General features: G+C 44.1%; 1 protein-coding gene across 1 annotated transcript in view; it reads right to left on the reverse strand.

Moving 5' to 3' along the window:
* Positions 1–19,464, reverse strand: part of LOC147684255 (putative cation-transporting ATPase 13A4) — a 291,659-nt gene that overhangs the window by 132,112 nt on the left and 140,083 nt on the right. The window contains exons 9-11 of the mRNA XM_086942617.1: positions 15,556–15,687; positions 8,227–8,397; positions 578–735 (exon numbers count right to left, since the gene is read on the reverse strand). Coding sequence (XP_086798743.1) covers positions 578–735; positions 8,227–8,397; positions 15,556–15,687 — 461 coding nt within the window. The remainder of the gene's footprint in view (positions 1–577; positions 736–8,226; positions 8,398–15,555; positions 15,688–19,464) is intronic.

Raw genomic sequence — 19,464 nt, forward strand, 5'->3', positions numbered from 1 at the left:
AATTACCTTCAGGGCATTTCACCAACGAGGCCCAATCTATATACGCAATGGGTTTAAAAGATACCACCCGACGCGCTGTCTGAGGTCTGCCAGCCAGAACCTACTCACCCTCCCCCGTTTCAAGCTGGCCACTAAAGGTGGCAAATCCCTCTTTGTACTGGGCACTAAGGCCTGGAACAAGCTCCCTCTCTTCTTACGCTCATTTTCTCAAGAAGCCCCCTTTAGGAAGGCATTAAAAACTTGGATTTTCTCTTTGCCCGACGCTACATGTAGGACTTTGGTGTAATTGTGGTGTAGAATGCAGGACATCCCTTTTCCTTCCAACTCTTCCATCTGAGTTGTGTGAGCGCCAAGATACTCCTTGGAGTGAAAGTTGCGCGATAGAAATATCTCTTACATTACATTACATTACATCACCCAGGACATATGAGCAAAGCAAACTTTTTGAGCCCTATGTATTTCTTTTCCAGATGGCACTAGTGAATTTCTTGATTAAATCCCACTGAAGATGCTGCATGTTTAACTGGATAGAATTAACTATGTCTATAAGTAGTATTTTAATGAAAACATCACTTACCCCTGCCCTGTCATATATCACAATTGAGTAGATCATTGAAATGACGCCCGCTCCAAAGAGACACATGAGGACCCGTAAGGCGTCTCGGTGCAGTTTGAAATTGACAGGCTTGGGATAGAGAATGGACCTCACCAGATCACCTTTCGCTGTGTTGAACCCTGATGAAGTAAAGGACAGAGTGATAATACGAGAGGCAAATGTTTTCTCATGATGTCCACATAGAGGTTATGGAAGGTGCTCCAGAAGCTAAAATGAGAGCAGATTTTTTGTAAATTCACACCATCTTTCTCAGCCATATGAAAGGCTGAAGTTGAGTCCCTTGTGTTCTGCTGCAGCCTCCCAGAGTGCTCTAAAGAGCAACTAGAGCATAAACGGTGCTACTTATAACAAACGTATGGCACATGTGAAGCCATGCTGTTTGAATCAGACTGGTAAAACTTAAAACATTTAATTTAGAAAGGAACAAAAGGAGATGGTTCAGTTTGTCATTGAAATTATAGTTAATTCTGTTGAAAGAAAACTTGGGACAAATTTTAAGTGAGTTCTCAAATCTTCCTCTCCTATTTCATTAAAACATTCTGACATGCAAACTGAAACATACAGACCGAAACATGCACTTTCAACATATGCACACATGCAGACCGAAATATGCACTTTCGGCACCAGCAGCAGACTTACAGGTAACTCCCCGGTGATTAGCAGTTTTACTATAGTGTTCTAATGAGCAACTAGAGTGCTAATATTCTGAATTTATGCCAAAGGTGTGGCACAAATGAACACCATCTTGATGGGATCAAAGTGGAAAACTGAAAGCATTGTGTATTGAGGATACTACAGTAAATGATGAAATTTGGGAGCTTCATAACAAATGCGGCTTCCAAGAAGACCACCTGAGAAAAAAAGAGTCCTAATATAGCACAAATATCACCAAAATGTAGCCCAAGTGTAGCCCAGTGTCAGAAGTGTGCAAAACTCATAATTATTTAGTTTTCTTTTGAAGTTTTATATAGTGCAGACTTTAACCAAAGGTATATGAGCGCTTTACATGAGCATCAGTTACATTACACAAGGACACATTCATTTTGGTTTCAGGCATGGGGAGATTAGGTTATTTACCCAGAATCACAGGACGTCGAGCTACGCCAAAACTTGAACCTGATTTCCCATTTGCAAAGTCTGCAGCTTTGGCTCTAATCTCACAGCCTCTCCCTTAAGTGTAACATATAATTAGGTGATCAACTGGATATAAAAACATAAAGAGAGCAAAGTATTTAAAAGTGCTTTGTTACTATTTGAGAACCCAGAAAATATGTCCTCATTTTAGTTTTTTGAGCACTAACATTAATTTCTTTGGGAATAAAACCCTCTCATGGAGGAGGGTGCAGAGAGAACAAGTTGACCACGCTGTGCAGGTGGGAGGGGAAGTGGCAACACAACCGACAATGGCGGGCACGGTAAAGGGGGGCAGGGGCAACAAACCAACCATGCATTACATGCGCGAGAGGCTGTGGCACTATGAAAGACCATCCAGGGCAGACGGAAGAGGCAGTGGCAGTACAACCATACATTCCAACAGACCCGATTCAGGCAGGAGACTGTTGATGTTTTCAAGCCCAGAAGGCCTATATTTTATTTGACTCCTGCCTAAAATCTCTTCTTTTTCAATGTAAGTCAATGGGGAAGATCAATTCCCCAGTTTTGTTTTTAAAAGCTTCCTCTTACCAAGTTGACAATGTTGGCAAGTTTGGTACATTGGATCATGGAGGGCAGGAGGATTGGGGTAGAGACACAGACTCGGATAAGAGAGGTTAGGAGGGAGAGGGGCAGGGGCACCAAACTGACCTTACAGGGCAGGCATCAGGGGTTGCATCAGTCCAATACATCACACAGGGCAAGCAGGGCGGCAGTGCAGCAAATGCACCATGGAAAGCAATATTGAGGGAACGCGGCAATGCACATGGACAACAGAGAGCAGAGGGGAAGGAGGGAAGGGCAGCAAGCTAACCATAGGGGACAGACAGGAGGGCAGTTGCAGCTGTTAGAGCGGGATCTGCTCTTCCATTTGTAGAGGTGCATTATAATCATGGGTAGTTGGCGCCCGCATATAATCCTTTATTGTGCTAACGTTGAGTCATTAGATAGTGTACTGTGATAACGTGAAAAGTGAAGTGCTAGGTATATTTCAGCATAAGATGAAGAAATCAACATTGCAAATATGTAGATAACAAATGGTTTTGTAATTAATGTGCTTATGCAATGTATTGATTTGATTGTGTTCAGTAATTTTTTGTAATTAATGTGCTTATGCAATGTATTGATTTGATTGTGTTCAGTAATTTTTTGTAATTAATGTGCTTATGCAATGTATTGATTTGATTGTGTTCAGTAATAGCGTTCATTTAAATATGTGCTTTCCGAAATGATGCGCCATTTCTTATGTTGGCCTGAATTGTATTTTTCCATATTTGACTCGCAAATGAATTTCATGTGCATTTGGAATTTGTTCTTTCTCATGTTTGAGTTGCAGTTGGAGAAATTCCTCCTTGCTAGTTAGAATAATGTCTTTGTTTTAGGAGTTGGCCTTAGGGAGGAGTAGATACATTGAACGGCGATACTGATACTGAGGGACAGTGTTCTTTCTCATCCAAGAGAGCCCGGTAATCAAGGTCATCGATCTGAGCCCTGGGTGCATCACTGCTGTGTGGAAAAGTACCTATGAGGAAGTGGCTTGCTTGGATGGGGTGGTGCTGCAATGTATTCTGGGACGCTACCTGAAGTTCATGTATTACAGTTAGGGACGGAGTCCGGGGACTTCTGCTTTGCCTTGATTGAGAGACCATCTTCGAACGAGCTCTGTAGATTTATGCAACTTGATTCCAACATGAATGGACTTCTTAGGAAGCCTTCACGTGCTGACACCTTTACCAAACTTGCCTGGAGAACGCTAAGTAGGTATGTCACGTTAGTGGAGAGTGGGGACAGACTAATACTTTTCACTTACAAACCCCCAATGAAGGGGAATGTGGATGTTGGAGCCATCATCTTCTCTATCCTGATTCTTGACATGATTATTCTGTGCATGTTGCACCATCTTAACTTCACTCATAGGTTTGGCTTTGTATTAGTTCCAATGTATTTCTACACACTCGTCTTTAGGTGTTTGCAAGTCCAATTGTTCTTGGCTTTGTAATAAATAAAATAAACTTGATTGGGAGTCTGTGATTCTTCTGAGTCATAGTTCATTGGAACTGTAATAATTGATTGGTTATTGATTCAAAAACTTTATTTCGGCTAAAAGCCATAAAAGTACATAAAAACTCACATTTCAATAAAATTTCTATTATCACAATATACACGAATATTATCACAATATAAAATAAACGGATTGGAGAGTTTATATACATAGCCCATGTTTCTTCCTAATCAAATAAACGTTAAATAAATACCTGCTCAAAGTAAATACCACCAGCCTCGAGGTGTTTGAGGCGAATATACGTTCCGCTACGATAAGTTGTCTTATCCCCAAGTTTTTACATAGTGGTTTAATCCATTTGGACCTGGCAGACTTATATGCAGTACAAAAGAAAAACACATGGCTAGTAGTTTCAATTGCCTCCTGGTTACACAAGGTACAAAGATTACAGTCCGGTTTGTTCCTCCATCTGCTAGTTATTGAATTAATTTGTAATATTCCGTATCTAAATTTCAAAAACAAAGTTTTTGTCAGTGGAGGCTGTATTTCATCCATAAATTGTTCGAAGCAGGGAGTGTCCTTAGTTGACATAAATTTTTGTGTAAGAATACCGGTGTTTGGGTCAAGCGATCTTTCGTTATTCACAAAAGCCCAGTATACATTTTTAAGCTGCTGTTTACAATTTGGAGTCATAGCTGAGGGATTATTCCAAAAGTGGGCTAGCCTCAATTTAGTGCACCAAGAACAAATGTGGTTTAACCATTTAATTTCATTAAAGGAATTCATACTCATGATTTCCACTAACCCATTTTTATAACTGGACAACTCAGGCGTAGTCCACAGTCTAACCCAGTACATGAGCGGTCTTAAAGTTGCATATGCATCTGTACGCTTGAGGTCAATATCTAAAAATGTTGGGAGAAGTGGAGTTCTGTTAGGAATTCTAAGTAAACGACGTACAAAGTTATTTTCTTCTCTCTCAAAATTCTTACTGGAATAAGGTCCCCAGATTTCTGCACCGTAAAGCGCCGCAGATTGTGCTTTTGACTTAAATACATCTAGGGCTGGTGATATTGCCTTTGAGAGACTCCCCCCATGGATTTTCAGGATAGGAAGTGAGTTTTGTTTAAGAGACAGTCTGCTCTTTTCCAACTGGCCCTTCCAAGTCATTTTACTGTCTATCGTTATGCCTAGATAACTGAAACTATCCACATACTCCAATTTTTCATTGTGTAGTGTTAGATTCTTTTTGAAGGACTTTTGTGGGTTCAGGGCCATGTATTTGGTTTTAGAAGAAATAATTTCTAGCCCCTTTTCATCACAATATTTATTAAATTGGTTAACCAAATTTTGTAAGCCCTTTGGGGTTTGAGAGATAAGTATCGTGTCGTCAGCAAACAATAAAGCAGTGACCACCTTCTTTCCTAGTTTAGGGGAATCATGGTTACAGTTCGATAGATATGAGGGGATATCATTTACGTAGAGGGAAAAGAGTGTGGGGGCCAGCACGCATCCTTGCCGTACCCCCCTACAAACTGGAATAGCTTTTGTTACCTCCCCATTACTTCCCCAACGGACTTTAGCATAATTATCTACATGTAACCTGATAAGTTCTCTTAAGAGTTCCGAAGGGACTCCCATTGCCCCCAGAGTGTACCACATTAGATCACGAGGGATCAGATCAAAAGCTGCCCGTAGATCCATAAATGCTACATACAGTGTGCCCTTCCTTATATTTAGGTATTTCCAACATATACACATGAATCTAAACACTTGGTCTACTGTGCTTGACTTAATTCTGAACCCAGCCTGATACTCGGACAGAATTTTACCCTCCTCCATCCATTCTATTAGTCGGTTTAAAATGTGTCTGGCAAAAATTTTTTGTAACGGTTCCCCTTTTTAAAAATAGTAACAATTTCAGCCCCCTTCCAGGTATCAGGGATTGGTGTTCCTGCCACTATAGAATTGCAAAGAAAATGTATGTACGGGCACCATACCTCCGTGTCGTGTTTAAAAAGATCCCCTGGGATTTTATCTGGCCCTGGAGCTTTTCCAGCCTTAACTGCCTGGATTGCCACCAATGTCTCTTCCTGGCTGAACCGAAGTGTCCCTAGCTCTAATGCTGCATCTAGCTCCTCTGGGCCTTTAGGTATAATCATTTCTTTAGATTGGTAAAGGTTTGCAAAATGGTCGCACCAGGTGTTCTCATCTAGGTAGTGATCATTTAGGGATTTCTCAGATTTTTTACGCTTGGAGAACAAGCTCCAGAAAGTGCAATGATCCCTCTCCCTAGATGCTTTGAGGAGATCCTCCCAAATAGAATCATCCCATTCCTGTTTGGCCGAGGTCATAAGAGTTTTATACTTCTTGGCTATTGATTTTCCTCCCCTCCAGACTTTCATGCAGACAAAAAGAGACATCGGCCTATGGTTCCAGAGTGAATCTATAACGTGTAACCAGGCTCCTTCACAGCATAATGGACCATGAAGGGCATGAGGGAGGGGTAGGGTCTGCACGTGGCAAATAGAGGGAAGATGCAGAAAGCTGACCATGGAGGACACGGAGATGGGTACTGGAAGCACAACACACCATTGAGGGCAACAGTGAGACTATAATGGCACACACAGAGACAACAGGGGGAAGATAGGACGGGGTCGGGGGCAGCAAGCTGACCACACAGGGCAGGTGGGAGGGGCTGTGGCAGCACAGAAGACCCTGCATGGCAAAGTAGGAGGGTTAGTGGCAGCACAACAGCCATGTTGGGCAAGAGGGAGGGGACAGAGCATGCTCAAAAGACTATGGAGGACAGAAATGAGGGGCAGGGGTTGGATACAGACAAAAGAGGACAGAGGAAGAGACTTCAGACCATGCAGGACAGGCAAGAGGAGCAGTTGCAGCAAAACAGAGCATGGAGGGCAGAAGGGAGTGGCTGCAAAATGGACCATGGAGGACAGGTGGGAGGGGAGAAGGGCATGGAACATGGACAGGAGGTGTGGAGGTGGCAGGGACAGGCGGCAGCCGTTGACCAGGCTAGGCAGGTGGGAGGGGCAGTGGCAGATCAACAGAACACTCAGAGTAGACAGGAAGATGGCCGGTCCATAGGATATGGTGGGCAGTAAGGAGGTAGCAGGGGCACTGGCGTAAGGAAAATTGAGGGGACCTCCCTGCAAGGAATGTGAAGGGGCCCCTCCGGGCTCAATCAAGAGCTCTCCGGCAAGAGTGCTGTGATACAGTGGGCCCCCTGGAGCGTGGGTGCCCCCTACACCACGGGGCCTGTGTTACGCCCCTGAGCAGGGGCATGCACACAGACAGCGGAGGGCAGGGGGAAGGAGAGTAGGGACAGCAAGATAAGCACATAGGCTAAGCAGCAGGACAATGATGCTGCAAGGAATTGGGAAACGGAGAGCAGAAGGAGTGGGCATAAACATTGAGCTAAATGGAAGGCTACATGTAAGGTAGCTGTAGCACATCAAACCATGCAGGGCAAGAGGAAGGGGCTAGGCATGGACTCAGAAAACAGAGGGTAGGGAGGAGGTGGATGGGGCAGCAAAATAACTGTTTAGGGGAGCGGTTCCGTCATCAGCATGGAAGGGGTTAAATACGCCTCATTCCTGCCCTTTCCACTTTGGTGTAGGGACGCGCAACCCTACACCAAAATACCCTAAATGAGTCGCTAAGTGTGTGACAGGAAGTGAATCAAATGTATCTTTAAAACTATTTATTGGTGCAAAAAGCAAGGCTGCGTTGTAAATAAGGCGTAGCCCCTATCGCCACCACACGGTCCGTAAAAGTGACGTTGTGGTGTGGAAAGGGGCTTGTACATGTGCCCCAATGTCTGCTAGCTCCGTGCACTGGATAAAAAATAGACTTTGTTTCACTCTGTATTTCAACAACAGTCTTTGCATTTCGGCAAATATGTTAGTATCCGACTGTGAAACAATATTATATAGACTATATAGTTTCTGAATAGCAAGACACATTCTCAAGTAACTACATATAAATAGCAGGTTACCAACAAAAAACTCTAGGAAACTGATTTACTACATTTTTAGTCTCAAAACATGACTTTTTCTTTAATATTTTAAAAAGTGTAGGATTTATTATAATGGAACAAAATAGTGGGTGTAAGGTTTGCATTGTATTCTGTGCAGATACTGTTTGTTCTATTCCCTGTTAGACAAGCAGAGAAAATGGTGCAGGTGAATTTGCCTTGTGTTTTTGTGCAATGTTTCAATGAGGAATCTATCTGCATGCTAGCAGGTATGATAAAAGGACATGCGAAAGTGACCTAGCCAATGGCCATGAAGGTATGTTAACACATATATACCTACCCTGAAAGAGACATTCCTGCATCCTTGGCCACTGGACACCTAGTGCACAATTTGCACTTTTGCAAAAAGACTCAATGGGACTAATATCACAGACAAAGGCAAGGATGATTTGGGAAACTTACCAGTTTGCAGGACCACGGCTCTCGCGGGGCCGGAAGCAGATGCCTTGCTCTGGATGAGGTTGGTGCCACAGAACAGGACGTGCCTCTTATAATCTTCTCCGCTGTACACCTTCCAGGGCTTGGAGCTGTCTGCTTCAGGTAATGGCATCTTTGTGACTGGAACACTCTCCCCTTTAAGGAAAAGGTATGCTTCTGCATTACACTCTGTTAACATACTTCTCCTCTGCCAGAATAAAGTTACCAATTTGAGTGACAAATATAAAGAAAGATGGAGAGATGGTTGCAAGCAAGGCAGAGTTCAAGAGAGAAAGCACATGAAATGGAGAGATAGACAGAGACAGGGAGAGAGAGAGAGCGAGAGAGAAAGAGAGAGAGAGAGAGAGAGAGAGAGAGAGAGGGGGAGGGAGAGAGAGAGAGGGGGGGGGAATATATAAAATAAAGGCCATACCAACTATGTTGAGTGACTTGACTGTATTTCTAAAGTGGAGGGTCTTCAGCAACTAAAATAATTTTGTACAAGAAACTCCCACACCACACTAAAAAATCTTCCTAAAGAAGCACATTGTATTGTCCCACCTACTGCCCTGGCATTGAGGTTTCCAGGCAATTTCTATCGAGCCTCAGATGGGAGAATAAGGCTTTGGCCAGTGGCACAATCTGCCATTGAGGCCTCACCACATGGATGCAAAAAGAACAATTGATGGAGAGGATGCTGCACAATGGCAAACATTGACCCCAGTAAAGAGATCTGGGCCTAAATCCATCGTTCTTGTGCTGCCAGTTCCATTTCAGTCCCAGCTATATGCAAATCCGTCTTGACCCTGCTCCCCACAGGAACAGCCCAGCCGGAACTGCTAGGCCAGGTTGGATGCATCAAATTAGGAAAAGGTACAGGAAGTCTACACTAACTGGATAAACAACTCATAATTCACCCCCCCTTTTCAAGGGTAAATATTTAAGGGCTATCAGTGTGTCATATATAATCAGAGGCGGCTCCTCCGCAATGGCGGAGGCGAGTCGCCCAATTGGCCCTGAGTCAGCAAGTGATAAATAAAACTATATTCTGTCATCGCGTCATTTTTCACCTGCTGGCTGAGCCAGCGTGCTTAGGGAAGGGCGGGCCACGGGAGGGGGAGGAGGACTGGTTTGTGCACTTCTAAGTGTGAATGTGTGTTTCGCCGGCCATCTTAGTATATAAGGATGACAATCTCTAATGTGACCCGCAACCGATCATTCTCTGACATCACTTCCTGATACGCCCCATCAGCTATGTTATAGCCAACCCCTGGTGCTCTCATACACAGCCAGAGAACCAGCAATGTGTAAATACTGTGACTGCACGCTCGAGGGTGCCTTGCAGCAGATTCCAGTTATAGGAAACAAGTGAACCCGAAGGTAGCACACTAGGGACCTTGGGCGTTTAAGTTATTACAAAAAACAGTGGACCCTAGTAGTTTGGGGGATCAGGGTAAGAATAGACACAAACTGGAATAGTATTTATGTCCTTTGTCCAGCCAGACAGGAATTTATTTGGCGATGCACACAATCAGAAAGTAATGTCAAGGGGGCACAGCAGATTCCAGCGTGTTGCTTTAGACCCTTGCTACAGGCCCTGATGCTCAATATGTGTTTCCTCTGCACTGTGTTTACATGTTGCTCACAGAGCTGTTCTAATTGGTGGGTCTTTGTAGCAATAGGCAACAAGCCAGCCCTTTAAAATCAATGAAATGAATAATCATCGGCCCAAATCTTCCCTTCATTGCTGTAATACTCTTTCAAGCCAAATCTGGAGAGGTGAAATTTACTTCCTAAATCGCAGACATCAGGACGGAGTTTTAATGTACAAGAGGTAAATGTAGGAGTAAAATAAAAGATGTTCTTGGCTCCCTTTTCTGGGAAAAGCAGCTCCTTGCAAGCAAGACTTGGACCCTGCTTTACAAGGAGACAAGAGTCATGATTTGGAGTGTGGTGGGCGGGTTACTCCCTCACAAAGGGGCAGGTAGCCCGTCCCGCGACTGAAAGTGCATAATGCGCATGTAATACAGCGGAAGGATAGCCGACACAGGCGTGAAGGAGTATCCCATCCGCCAAACTCTGAATCAGCTGCACATATCTCATAAAAGGGACAACATTCCTTTACAAGAAAAAGAACTGAACACATCACAATCCATACTGTGGCAAATATATAGTCTTTTTTAATTTACAAAATATGATATGTTTCAATAAAGCCACTGAACCGGGCAGAGGAGTTGTTTTAACGGCTAGGGTGGTCGACCTCGGATCTGGGGAACTGGGTTCGAGTCTCGGCAATGACATTGAACATCCTGTGATTCTGGGCATATCACTTAATCTCCCTGTGCCTAACAAAAATGAATGTGTCCTCATGTAGCACAACTGGTGCTATGTAAAGCGCTCTAATACCCGATTCGGGTCAAGTTCCCGCTATATAAAACTCTGTAAAAAAAAAAATAATAATGTTCAATCCTTTCTCAGGTTAACTGAAATATCCAGATTTACTTATAACCAGGGCAACTGGAATTATGCGGCAGCGGAGGGCCGAATTATGCGTCAGGGTGGAGCAAATCATGCAGCAATAAAATTCTAATTATGCAGCATAATGTGGCACGCTTTGTGAGAGTAACACGTCATTTGTTTGTCAATTTTACATTTGCTAACACTGTCTGGGCATTGATTGCACTCTTTAGTAACAGTTTAACTCCCAAAACATAGTAATAAAAGTAGGAAAATGCCCAGTCAACCATCTCAAAGGGCTGTCCCTCTGCAAAAGCATTTTTTCTTAAAATCTTCAGATTGCTGCAGATGATGGATTATCTGGCAAATGCAGCAAATACTTAATTATGCAAACAACACAGCAGTCGCACAAACACAGAATTACAGTAGCCCTGCTTATGACATGGAAATACATGGAATTAAATAAATCTGTTTTAGTGATTTGCATTGATACAAAGAGCAGAAAAGGTACTCCTAGTTCTCAGGATTTGGACCAGTGGCATCAACAGAAAAGATATAGAATCAATTCTAATTAAAGAAAATAGGTTTCTCCTGGACTGGCTTCCTTTGTCATATTCACAAATGCTGTTTGTTGGAGTGTTTTGTGATGTTGTGGAGCACAATCAGATTCACTTGAAAGTTTATTTTTGCAAGATATTTTTTTGGATGCATTTATTTATACATATATATCAAGATCAGTGCTCCATATCGACAATATTATGCATGGGGGCATGGCTGAGCACAAGCAGACACTCTGATTCAGATGGAAAAAACATGACATATTTTGTTATTTTTGTATTTTCCCCATCTTTGTGATACCAATTGTGAGACATTTGGTTGCTGGTTGAGTGGGGTGTTAGCCCTGATCAAGCAACAGCCACAGGACCTGTCACGGTGAACCACAAAACGGCACTAATTTACCCTATGCTTAACTCTCTGGTAGCTTGGTACAAAAGCAGCCAGGCTTAACTTAGAGGCAGAGTGTAAAGTTTTTATGCAGTACACAAACAGTAGTACAGTGAAAATGCAACACAAGAAAAATCCCACACCAATTTAGAATAAGGAGAGCAAATTTAAATAAATTCTTTGACATCATAGGAACAAAACCCCAAGTACTAGAACCAGAGTTACCTTCGGACTTAGGTGAAATTGCGCCAAATTCACTGAGAAAGGTAGAAGTTCAGTGGGTCAAGGCTGCAGGTGGTGTACGAGGAGGAGGAATCATTGTCGGGGAGTCACTGAACGAAGTAGAAGTGAAGCTTTCTTGATTCAGAATCAGTGTCTTTTTTTAAGTTGAAAATCTCCACCGGGATGACACTGGTGGCTGTAGCTGATGAGAGTAGAACGAGTCTGGAAATCCCTTTGGCAAAGCAACAGGATTTGTTGCTGCTGAGAAAAATGTAGCTGGAGCAGCCTCGAAGTCAGGCTGACATGTGATGCACCTTGGGTGAATAGATGAGGAGTTTGAACCCAGTCTTTCCTCAGTTCAGTTTGTAGGAAAAATCCCAAGTTGTGGCTTTTGACTATGTCGGGCATATCATCAAGAGCATTATCTCTGCTTTTTTTACTTTAAAAACCAAAAAAGCAGAGATAACATTTTAGCCCTATCTACAAGGCTGTGCTAACATGCATTAGCGCATGTTAGCAACCGTTTCCCGACGACTTGCTTCACATCTCTAATGAGATGCAAAGTATGCGTTTCTTCCCAAAACAACACGGGAATCGTCGCCTACTGCACTTCTCCCTATTATCAAGCTGGCCCAGGATACCAATACCGACATGAAAATCCACGCTAACTGCGGATATCACTGTAAGATAATGTTTGCAAAAATCCAGACTTAGCTATACATATGATGGGAGGTGGATTCTATGGCTGAATACACATCTGCCTATCATCAAGGTTTTCACTATCACTGCAGGAATATCGCTAGATTTTCAGAGATATTCCTACATTTCGCCGCTATTGCTGGAATATTTATTGCCTTGGAGAAACTCGTTGTTAATAAACGCTATCCGGGTGACAAATTCCAGCGATAGATGCCGATAAATGTAATATCGCTAAACGCGCTTTGAGATGTTTATCGCCGTTTGTAGGTACTATGCCCCTTAGGCACCTGTAGCACCCCCCCCCCCTCCCCCCCAAGGGTCCAGGTCTAGAAGGGCACCATTTTGGGAGCTAAGACTCAGGCAGGTTGGTTCCAGGTGCAGGTTCAAGATGGTCGGAGACTTTTCTGTCCTTGAGGTTCTGATCAGGAGGCCATTCAGCCATCCCTTCAACTCATCCTGTTGCCCTGGGTCCACGCATGGGAACAGGGCTCAAGCAGCAGGACAGGACTCTGAGGATTCATGGCTGGCTCGAGACAGCCAAGCCATACTTTCAGGTGCAGCAAAGCAGTGCTGTGGAGTGCACAGCAGGCCACAGCAGCAGGCAGTCCTCTGAGAGTCCTTTCGCAGCTTCAGAAGGTGAACTAAGTGGTGGTGGGCGTAATATTGCGTCCCGTAGCACGATTTTCTAACAAGGAGGTCACCAGCATTTGTGAACAGTTGCGGTCAGAGGGCATCTATTTGAGTATATCTGTTGCCGCTCAAGTACATTTAATACCCGTGCAGCAGCAAAACAACTTGAAAGGCTACGTGCTCTTGCACTACACGTGTGGCTGTTCACACTGATTTTCAGCACTGCTTGCACTACCGATGCTAAATTACAGCACAACCTGCGTATTTTACACCTATTGGTGGAATTCTGTGGAGTTTCAGGGAGTTTTTCTGCAACTCCATGGAAATCCGTGGCGTGAAACTCAGCGAGTACTGCCCACCTCTACTGTAGAGTGGGTCTGAGGTTCCCCTTTTAAAACCTGGTGACTTCTTTGAAGCAGGCGAAGTTTTTAGAAAATTTCTACCTCCTCTGCCCTGTCTCAAAGCCGGCTACATGAAAAATGCAGTGGTGGCAACTCCTTTGTGTGAAGTCAGGGCACAGTCTATTCGGTTGCAAGTGAGGCTGTGTCCAGCTCCGCCCCCTCATCCTGCCAGTTGATGGCCCATGCAGGCATGACTAATGATGCTAGTATGTGGCTTCTGGAAGGAATAAATAACGTCCAACTGCCAACTACATCCAGTCCTGTGACCCACCAAACGGCAGCAGGCACCGAATAGCTAGTGCAGGAAAATGCCAACTTTCTAAAAGTGCCATTTTTAAAATTGTAACTTAAAATCTGACTTAATCATTTAAGAGTGTTTTAAATTACAGTCTCTCAGACACCAAACATGAAATATTTATCTGTTCCAAATCAAAGCTTAGCACTTATTAAATTTAATAAAGCAATCCAATGGTAAACTATGGGGAATGTGGGCTTCACAGTAGTGAAAAATGTAGTTAATAGTTTTTCATTAGAAGGGCACGTAAAACTTAAAAGTACATGTCCAACCTTTTAATTACAATGCACACTGCCCTATGGGCTACCTAAGACCTACCTTAGGGTGACATAAATGCAATAAAAGGGAAATGTAAGGCTTGGCAAGGGGGATATCTTTCTAAGTCGAATTGGCATTATAAACTGCATTCAGGCCGCAATGGTAGACCTGGGACATGTTTTAAGGGGCTACTTAAGTGGACGGCACAATAAGTGCTGAAAGCTCACTGGTAGCATTTTATTTACAGGCCCTAAGTATATGGTATACCACTCCACATGGGACGTATAAGTAAATTAAATATGGCAATCAGGTGTTAGCCAATTTACCCATGTGTAGAGGAGAGACCACACACACTTTAGCACTGGTCAGCAGTGGTAAAGTGCACAGAGCCCTAGAAGCAACAAAGTTGAATTTCAGCAAAAAGTGGAGGGTAAAGACAAAACGCTTGCGAGAGATGTCGTAGCCCAACACCAATGAAATAGTTTACTCATACTTGTCACTACACCACAACGAAAAGCATCAATAGCTCAGTTTTGAAGAGTCTGGCTTTTAGGCTTTTAGGCCATTGTTTTTTCCTTTTGGAGCTCATATCCCTGCCTCAACTGCCTGATAACCAACCACGAAATATTTATTCTTAACTTATTTAATGGTCTGTGGGTTAGTTGAAGAATAGACACTAACTTGATGTGGAAACATGTACTTGAGTCCAGCTACTCATGACTAAAGGTTTCAAGTGGTATTTTGAGGTCTGGGTTTTATACAGATCTCTAGCTAACAATCTGCACCGATTAGGCTTTTGGTCTGCCCCTTTCGACCACTGACTGTCTTCAATCGGCCTCTCTAGGCTTGAGACTTTGTCAATCACGTCTTGGCAAAGTTCGGTGATGTATGCCTGTCTCTTCTAATGGCGCTGCTGTCTGGATATATTCTCCAGTATACCCTCCAGTGCTCGCACTCAACTGCATGAGGGCTGCTTTACAGCTATACTGCCCCTGTCTGCTCCTGATGGCTCCCCTCTGAGTGTTTCCTTCTGTTATGCTAACACTGCATCTGTTCGCATGCACAACCCACTCCTATTGGCTTTGCCAAGGCTTCTTTATAACGTATAGGTTAAAAAGAAAATTGGCTTACATGAGCCCAGACCCAAAAAGCTATCGGCCGTAGGTGAACCAGTAAAAAATCAATTGAAATTGTTTATTTTTATTTATTTTTTAAAGCTGGAATTCTACTTGACTAACACGTTGTCGAGGCTAGGGGGTGCCCTACTGGGCAAGGAAGGACCCCCCTGTGCAGAAACAGCTGCACTCTCAGATGGAAGGGGCAGTTCCCGCATTGTAACCCCTATTCATGCAGGAGAAATGTGAAAATGTGGCAGCAGTAACTGGTGACCACCTGCAGCGTTCCTACCTGTCAGCATGCCTTCATCCACAATGCACGTCCCGCTGATGAGCACCGCGTCGCACGGCAGGGACAACTTGTTTCCGGGCAATAAAATCACATCCCCGGGGACCAAACTGCGGGATTCCACCTCTCTGTACTCTGAAAAACAAGAAAAGACTTTGTTTGCACCTCCCTGGTGTTATGAATCTTTTATGTCCTGGTTAGTAAAAGACACAAGAACACTCCCCAAAGCAAACCTCCAGCCTTTACTCTTTCTCTTTCTTATCGTAAACGCTGCAAAATAAAACATTTAAATAAATAACCGACCTGCTGGAATCCTCATTCCAGACCCCCCATCATTGAACGCTGAATATCGGTGTAAAACTCTCAGTCCATGCATTTAGACTCTGAGGGCCCGATTCACAGAACTAGCTTAAGACAAAATCCTAAACTTACTACCATTTTCGTATTCACAGAAGGCGCTTACTCATTTTGGTATTCACAGAAGACACTTACTCATTTCGGTATTCACAGAAGTTAGGACTCCTAACTTTAAGACTCCAAAATGCCTTCTGTGTATACCGAAAGTCTTAAAATTTTGATTTTTCTCAATTTAGAAGTAGTAAAGTTAGGACTCCTAACTTTAGAACTCCTAAACTGAGAAAAATCCTAATTGTAAGACTTTCGGTATTCACAGAAGGCATTTAGGAGTCCTAAAGTTAGGAGTCCTAACTTTACTACTACTAAATTGAGAAAAATCCTAATTTTAAGACTGCCGGTATTCACAGAAGGCATTTAGGAGTCCTAAAGTTAGGAGTCCTAACTTTACTACTACTAAATTAAGAAAAATCCAAATGTTAAGACTTTCGGTATTCACAGAAGGGGCCTTATTTATGAAAAGTGACGCATCGCTGCGCGAAAACAGCGATGCGTCACTTTTCACTGCACACTCTTTGCGACACTAATGATGCGTCATATTTAATGTATGACGCATCATGTCGCAAGGAGTTACAGATACGTCAGTATTTCTGACGTATCTGTAAGTGCAAAAGTGACGCATTGCTGGTGTGTCTCACAATAGTGACGCAACTCCAGCAATGCGTCCTTTCACATGGGGAAAGCCCCATGTGAAAGGGCTTGCGTCAGTCTTAGGCCTGCTGTGAGGCAGGCGCAAGATTTTGACCCAACAGCGTCCTAAAAGTGACGCAGTGAAATCTCATAGATTTCACTGCGTCACTATTACGAGGCTTTTTGCAGGGGAACGCCCCCTCTGCATACATTAGACCTGACGCAGGTATAATGTGGCGCAGGGGTTTAAAAAGTGACGCATCTACCTAGATGCGTCACTTTTTAAATATGGCGCAACAAGGCGCATGTTTTACGCCGCCGATGCGTCACAAAAATTGACGCATCAGCAGCGCAAAACTGACGCAAGGCCTCATAAATGAGGCCCAAGGTATTTAGGAGTCTTAAAGTCAGGAGTCCTAACTTCTGTGAATGGCGAAATGAGTAATTGCCTTCTGTGAATACGAAAATGGTAGTAAGTTTAGGATTTTGTCTTAAGTTAGTTCTGTGAATCGGGCTCTGAGTGCAGAGAATATGGAGGCTTAAAGTATAGAGGTCAATTTTATACAAAAGACATTGGCACCTTTTGGTGTTGTAAATACTTTAATTCCCGAGTGCCGGGAAACGCGTTTTGCCGCCGGCGCTACTCGCGGCATTCTAAGATGGCCACCGGCACGTTCCCATAATGCAGTGGCGCACGCTCCGAAACACTAGAGCACGTCGCCACATATCTCCCCCCTTTAACATTACAACACAATATTAACAAACAAAGGAAAATGCTGACAGAGTCCCAGCACTATCGTGGTAGTCAGAGTACCAGGTAATACATAGTCTTACTTGATCTCCATGTCATAGTCTTCAAACCTCTTGGGTACCCTGACCAGTCTGCCCAACCTGGTAGGTGTGTTCATCGGGCTGTCTTTCATTCTCCGGTCGCCTGTAGGACTGGCACTCCCCATCGCTTTTATCCTCGGCTCTTCTTCCATCGCCTCCGTACCCAGGCTGCGAGGCGTGGCTGGAAAGGATGATCCTTCTGCTGGATCGTATGGTTCTTCGTCATTTTGTCTTCTGATTATGGTATCGTGTATGACGCCTTCCGACTCTGGTGTCTTTCCCAGTTCTGGTCTTTCCTCCGGGGTGGGTGAACTTCCATCTTCCCGGCTTTCCCATTTCATGACTTTGTTGCATCGTGCCATTCTATCTTGCGACCACACTTTGCCGTCACTTAGGAAAGCCGATCTGGCGTATGGCTCTACCACTTTCAATGGAGGACTAAACTTGCTGTTGCCCTTCTTCTTCATCACTGCTTGTTTCACTCTCACCCACTCGGCCTTCTCCAGGGCCACTTCTTTCACATTGCGTCGTTTGTTATAGTACTCTGTGTACAAGGCTTGTGCTCTGTCCATGTTGCGATGTACTACAGCCGGAGACCATTTACTTTGGACCACCAGTTGTTTCCACGCTAGGTTGTCCTTTGTGAAAGGGTATCGTCCTCTGAGTACTTTGAACGGGCTGTACCCCGTGATGGCTGGTGTGATGCAATATGCCCACAGCTTCTTTTGGAGTTCCTTCTCCCAGTCCTTGCCTGCACTTATTGCTGCTTGCACTGAGCCCATTATCACCCTGTTGAACCTCTCCGCTAGTCCATTTCCTGCCGGATGATACACAGGGGTGTGCTTAACTTCTATACCGTTGCGGTCCATGAACGCATTCCACTTGGCTGAATTGAATTGTGGACCATTGTCACTCGTGATTACTTTAGGAATCCCTTCCCTCAAGAAAGTGGCTGTAAGGAAGGAAGGTATGGTTTCTGTGTCTGCTTCCTCACAAATGTCCACCTCCGGCCATTTGGTGTACCTGTCTATCAGGACAATTGGATATTTGGGTACCCCGTTGGTGTCCAGTATGGGTCCCAAGATGTCCATGGAGAGCATTTCCCACGGGCTTGTGGGGCAAGAGAACTTCTCTAGGGGTGGGCGTAATATGACTTGCGCCTTGTCCGCCCGGCTGAAACTCTTGCACATCCTAACATGTATCTCTATTTCATTGTCCATTTCCGGCCACCAATACGTCTGTTTTGCCCTGGCTTTTGTCTTCATTATTCCAAGGTGTCCCTCATGCAGAATGGCTAGTAGGTGATCTATTAGCGGTTGTCGGGGTATTACTTTGTCCGCTCGGAGCAGGAATACTGGATTGTCTCCAATGGATAATTCCTCCCGGACTTCCCAGTACTTCCTCAATTGACTGTCCAGGTGCTTTTTGTCCTGCCATCCTTTGTGTCACGTAGCTCTTCACTGCCTTCAAGGTCTTGTCATTGCAGTACGCTTCCTCCCATTCTTGCCTGCTGATCACTCCTTCGTGGTCTTGCGTGAGAGCCAAGTTATACTCTTCCCACTCCGAGGGCTCTTGTTCCGCAGCGGGTTCCATGGCCGCCGCTCGGCTCAAGAAATCTGCTACCTTGTTCTTTGTCCCTGGGATATGCTCCACTTCGTTGACATAGGGCCCGATGTAGGTCACCAAATACCGGTCGATAACGGCCGAATTCGGCCGTTACCGACCGGTATTTGGTGATTGAGATGTAGGGGGCTATATTTGACAGAATCTGTACATTTACCGATTAGGTAAATTTACCGATTCTGTAAAATACCGAATGGGTCATTTTACTGAATCGGTAAATTCCTGATGTAGGTAGCACTGTTTCCAGTGCTACAGGCCTTTCAGATTCTGTATTTTACCACCCAATCCAATTGGGTGGTAAAATACCGAATCCAGGTGTGCATGCACATGTGTGCATGCACACCTATGCCATGTGACAGACAGACATGCCCTTAGGGCATGTCTGTGTGCCACATGGCACACATGCCTGTATTT

This window comes from Lissotriton vulgaris, chromosome 11 (assembly GCF_964263255.1).
Source record: "Lissotriton vulgaris chromosome 11, aLisVul1.2, whole genome shotgun sequence".
Classification (NCBI taxonomy): Eukaryota; Metazoa; Chordata; class Amphibia; order Caudata; family Salamandridae; genus Lissotriton; species Lissotriton vulgaris.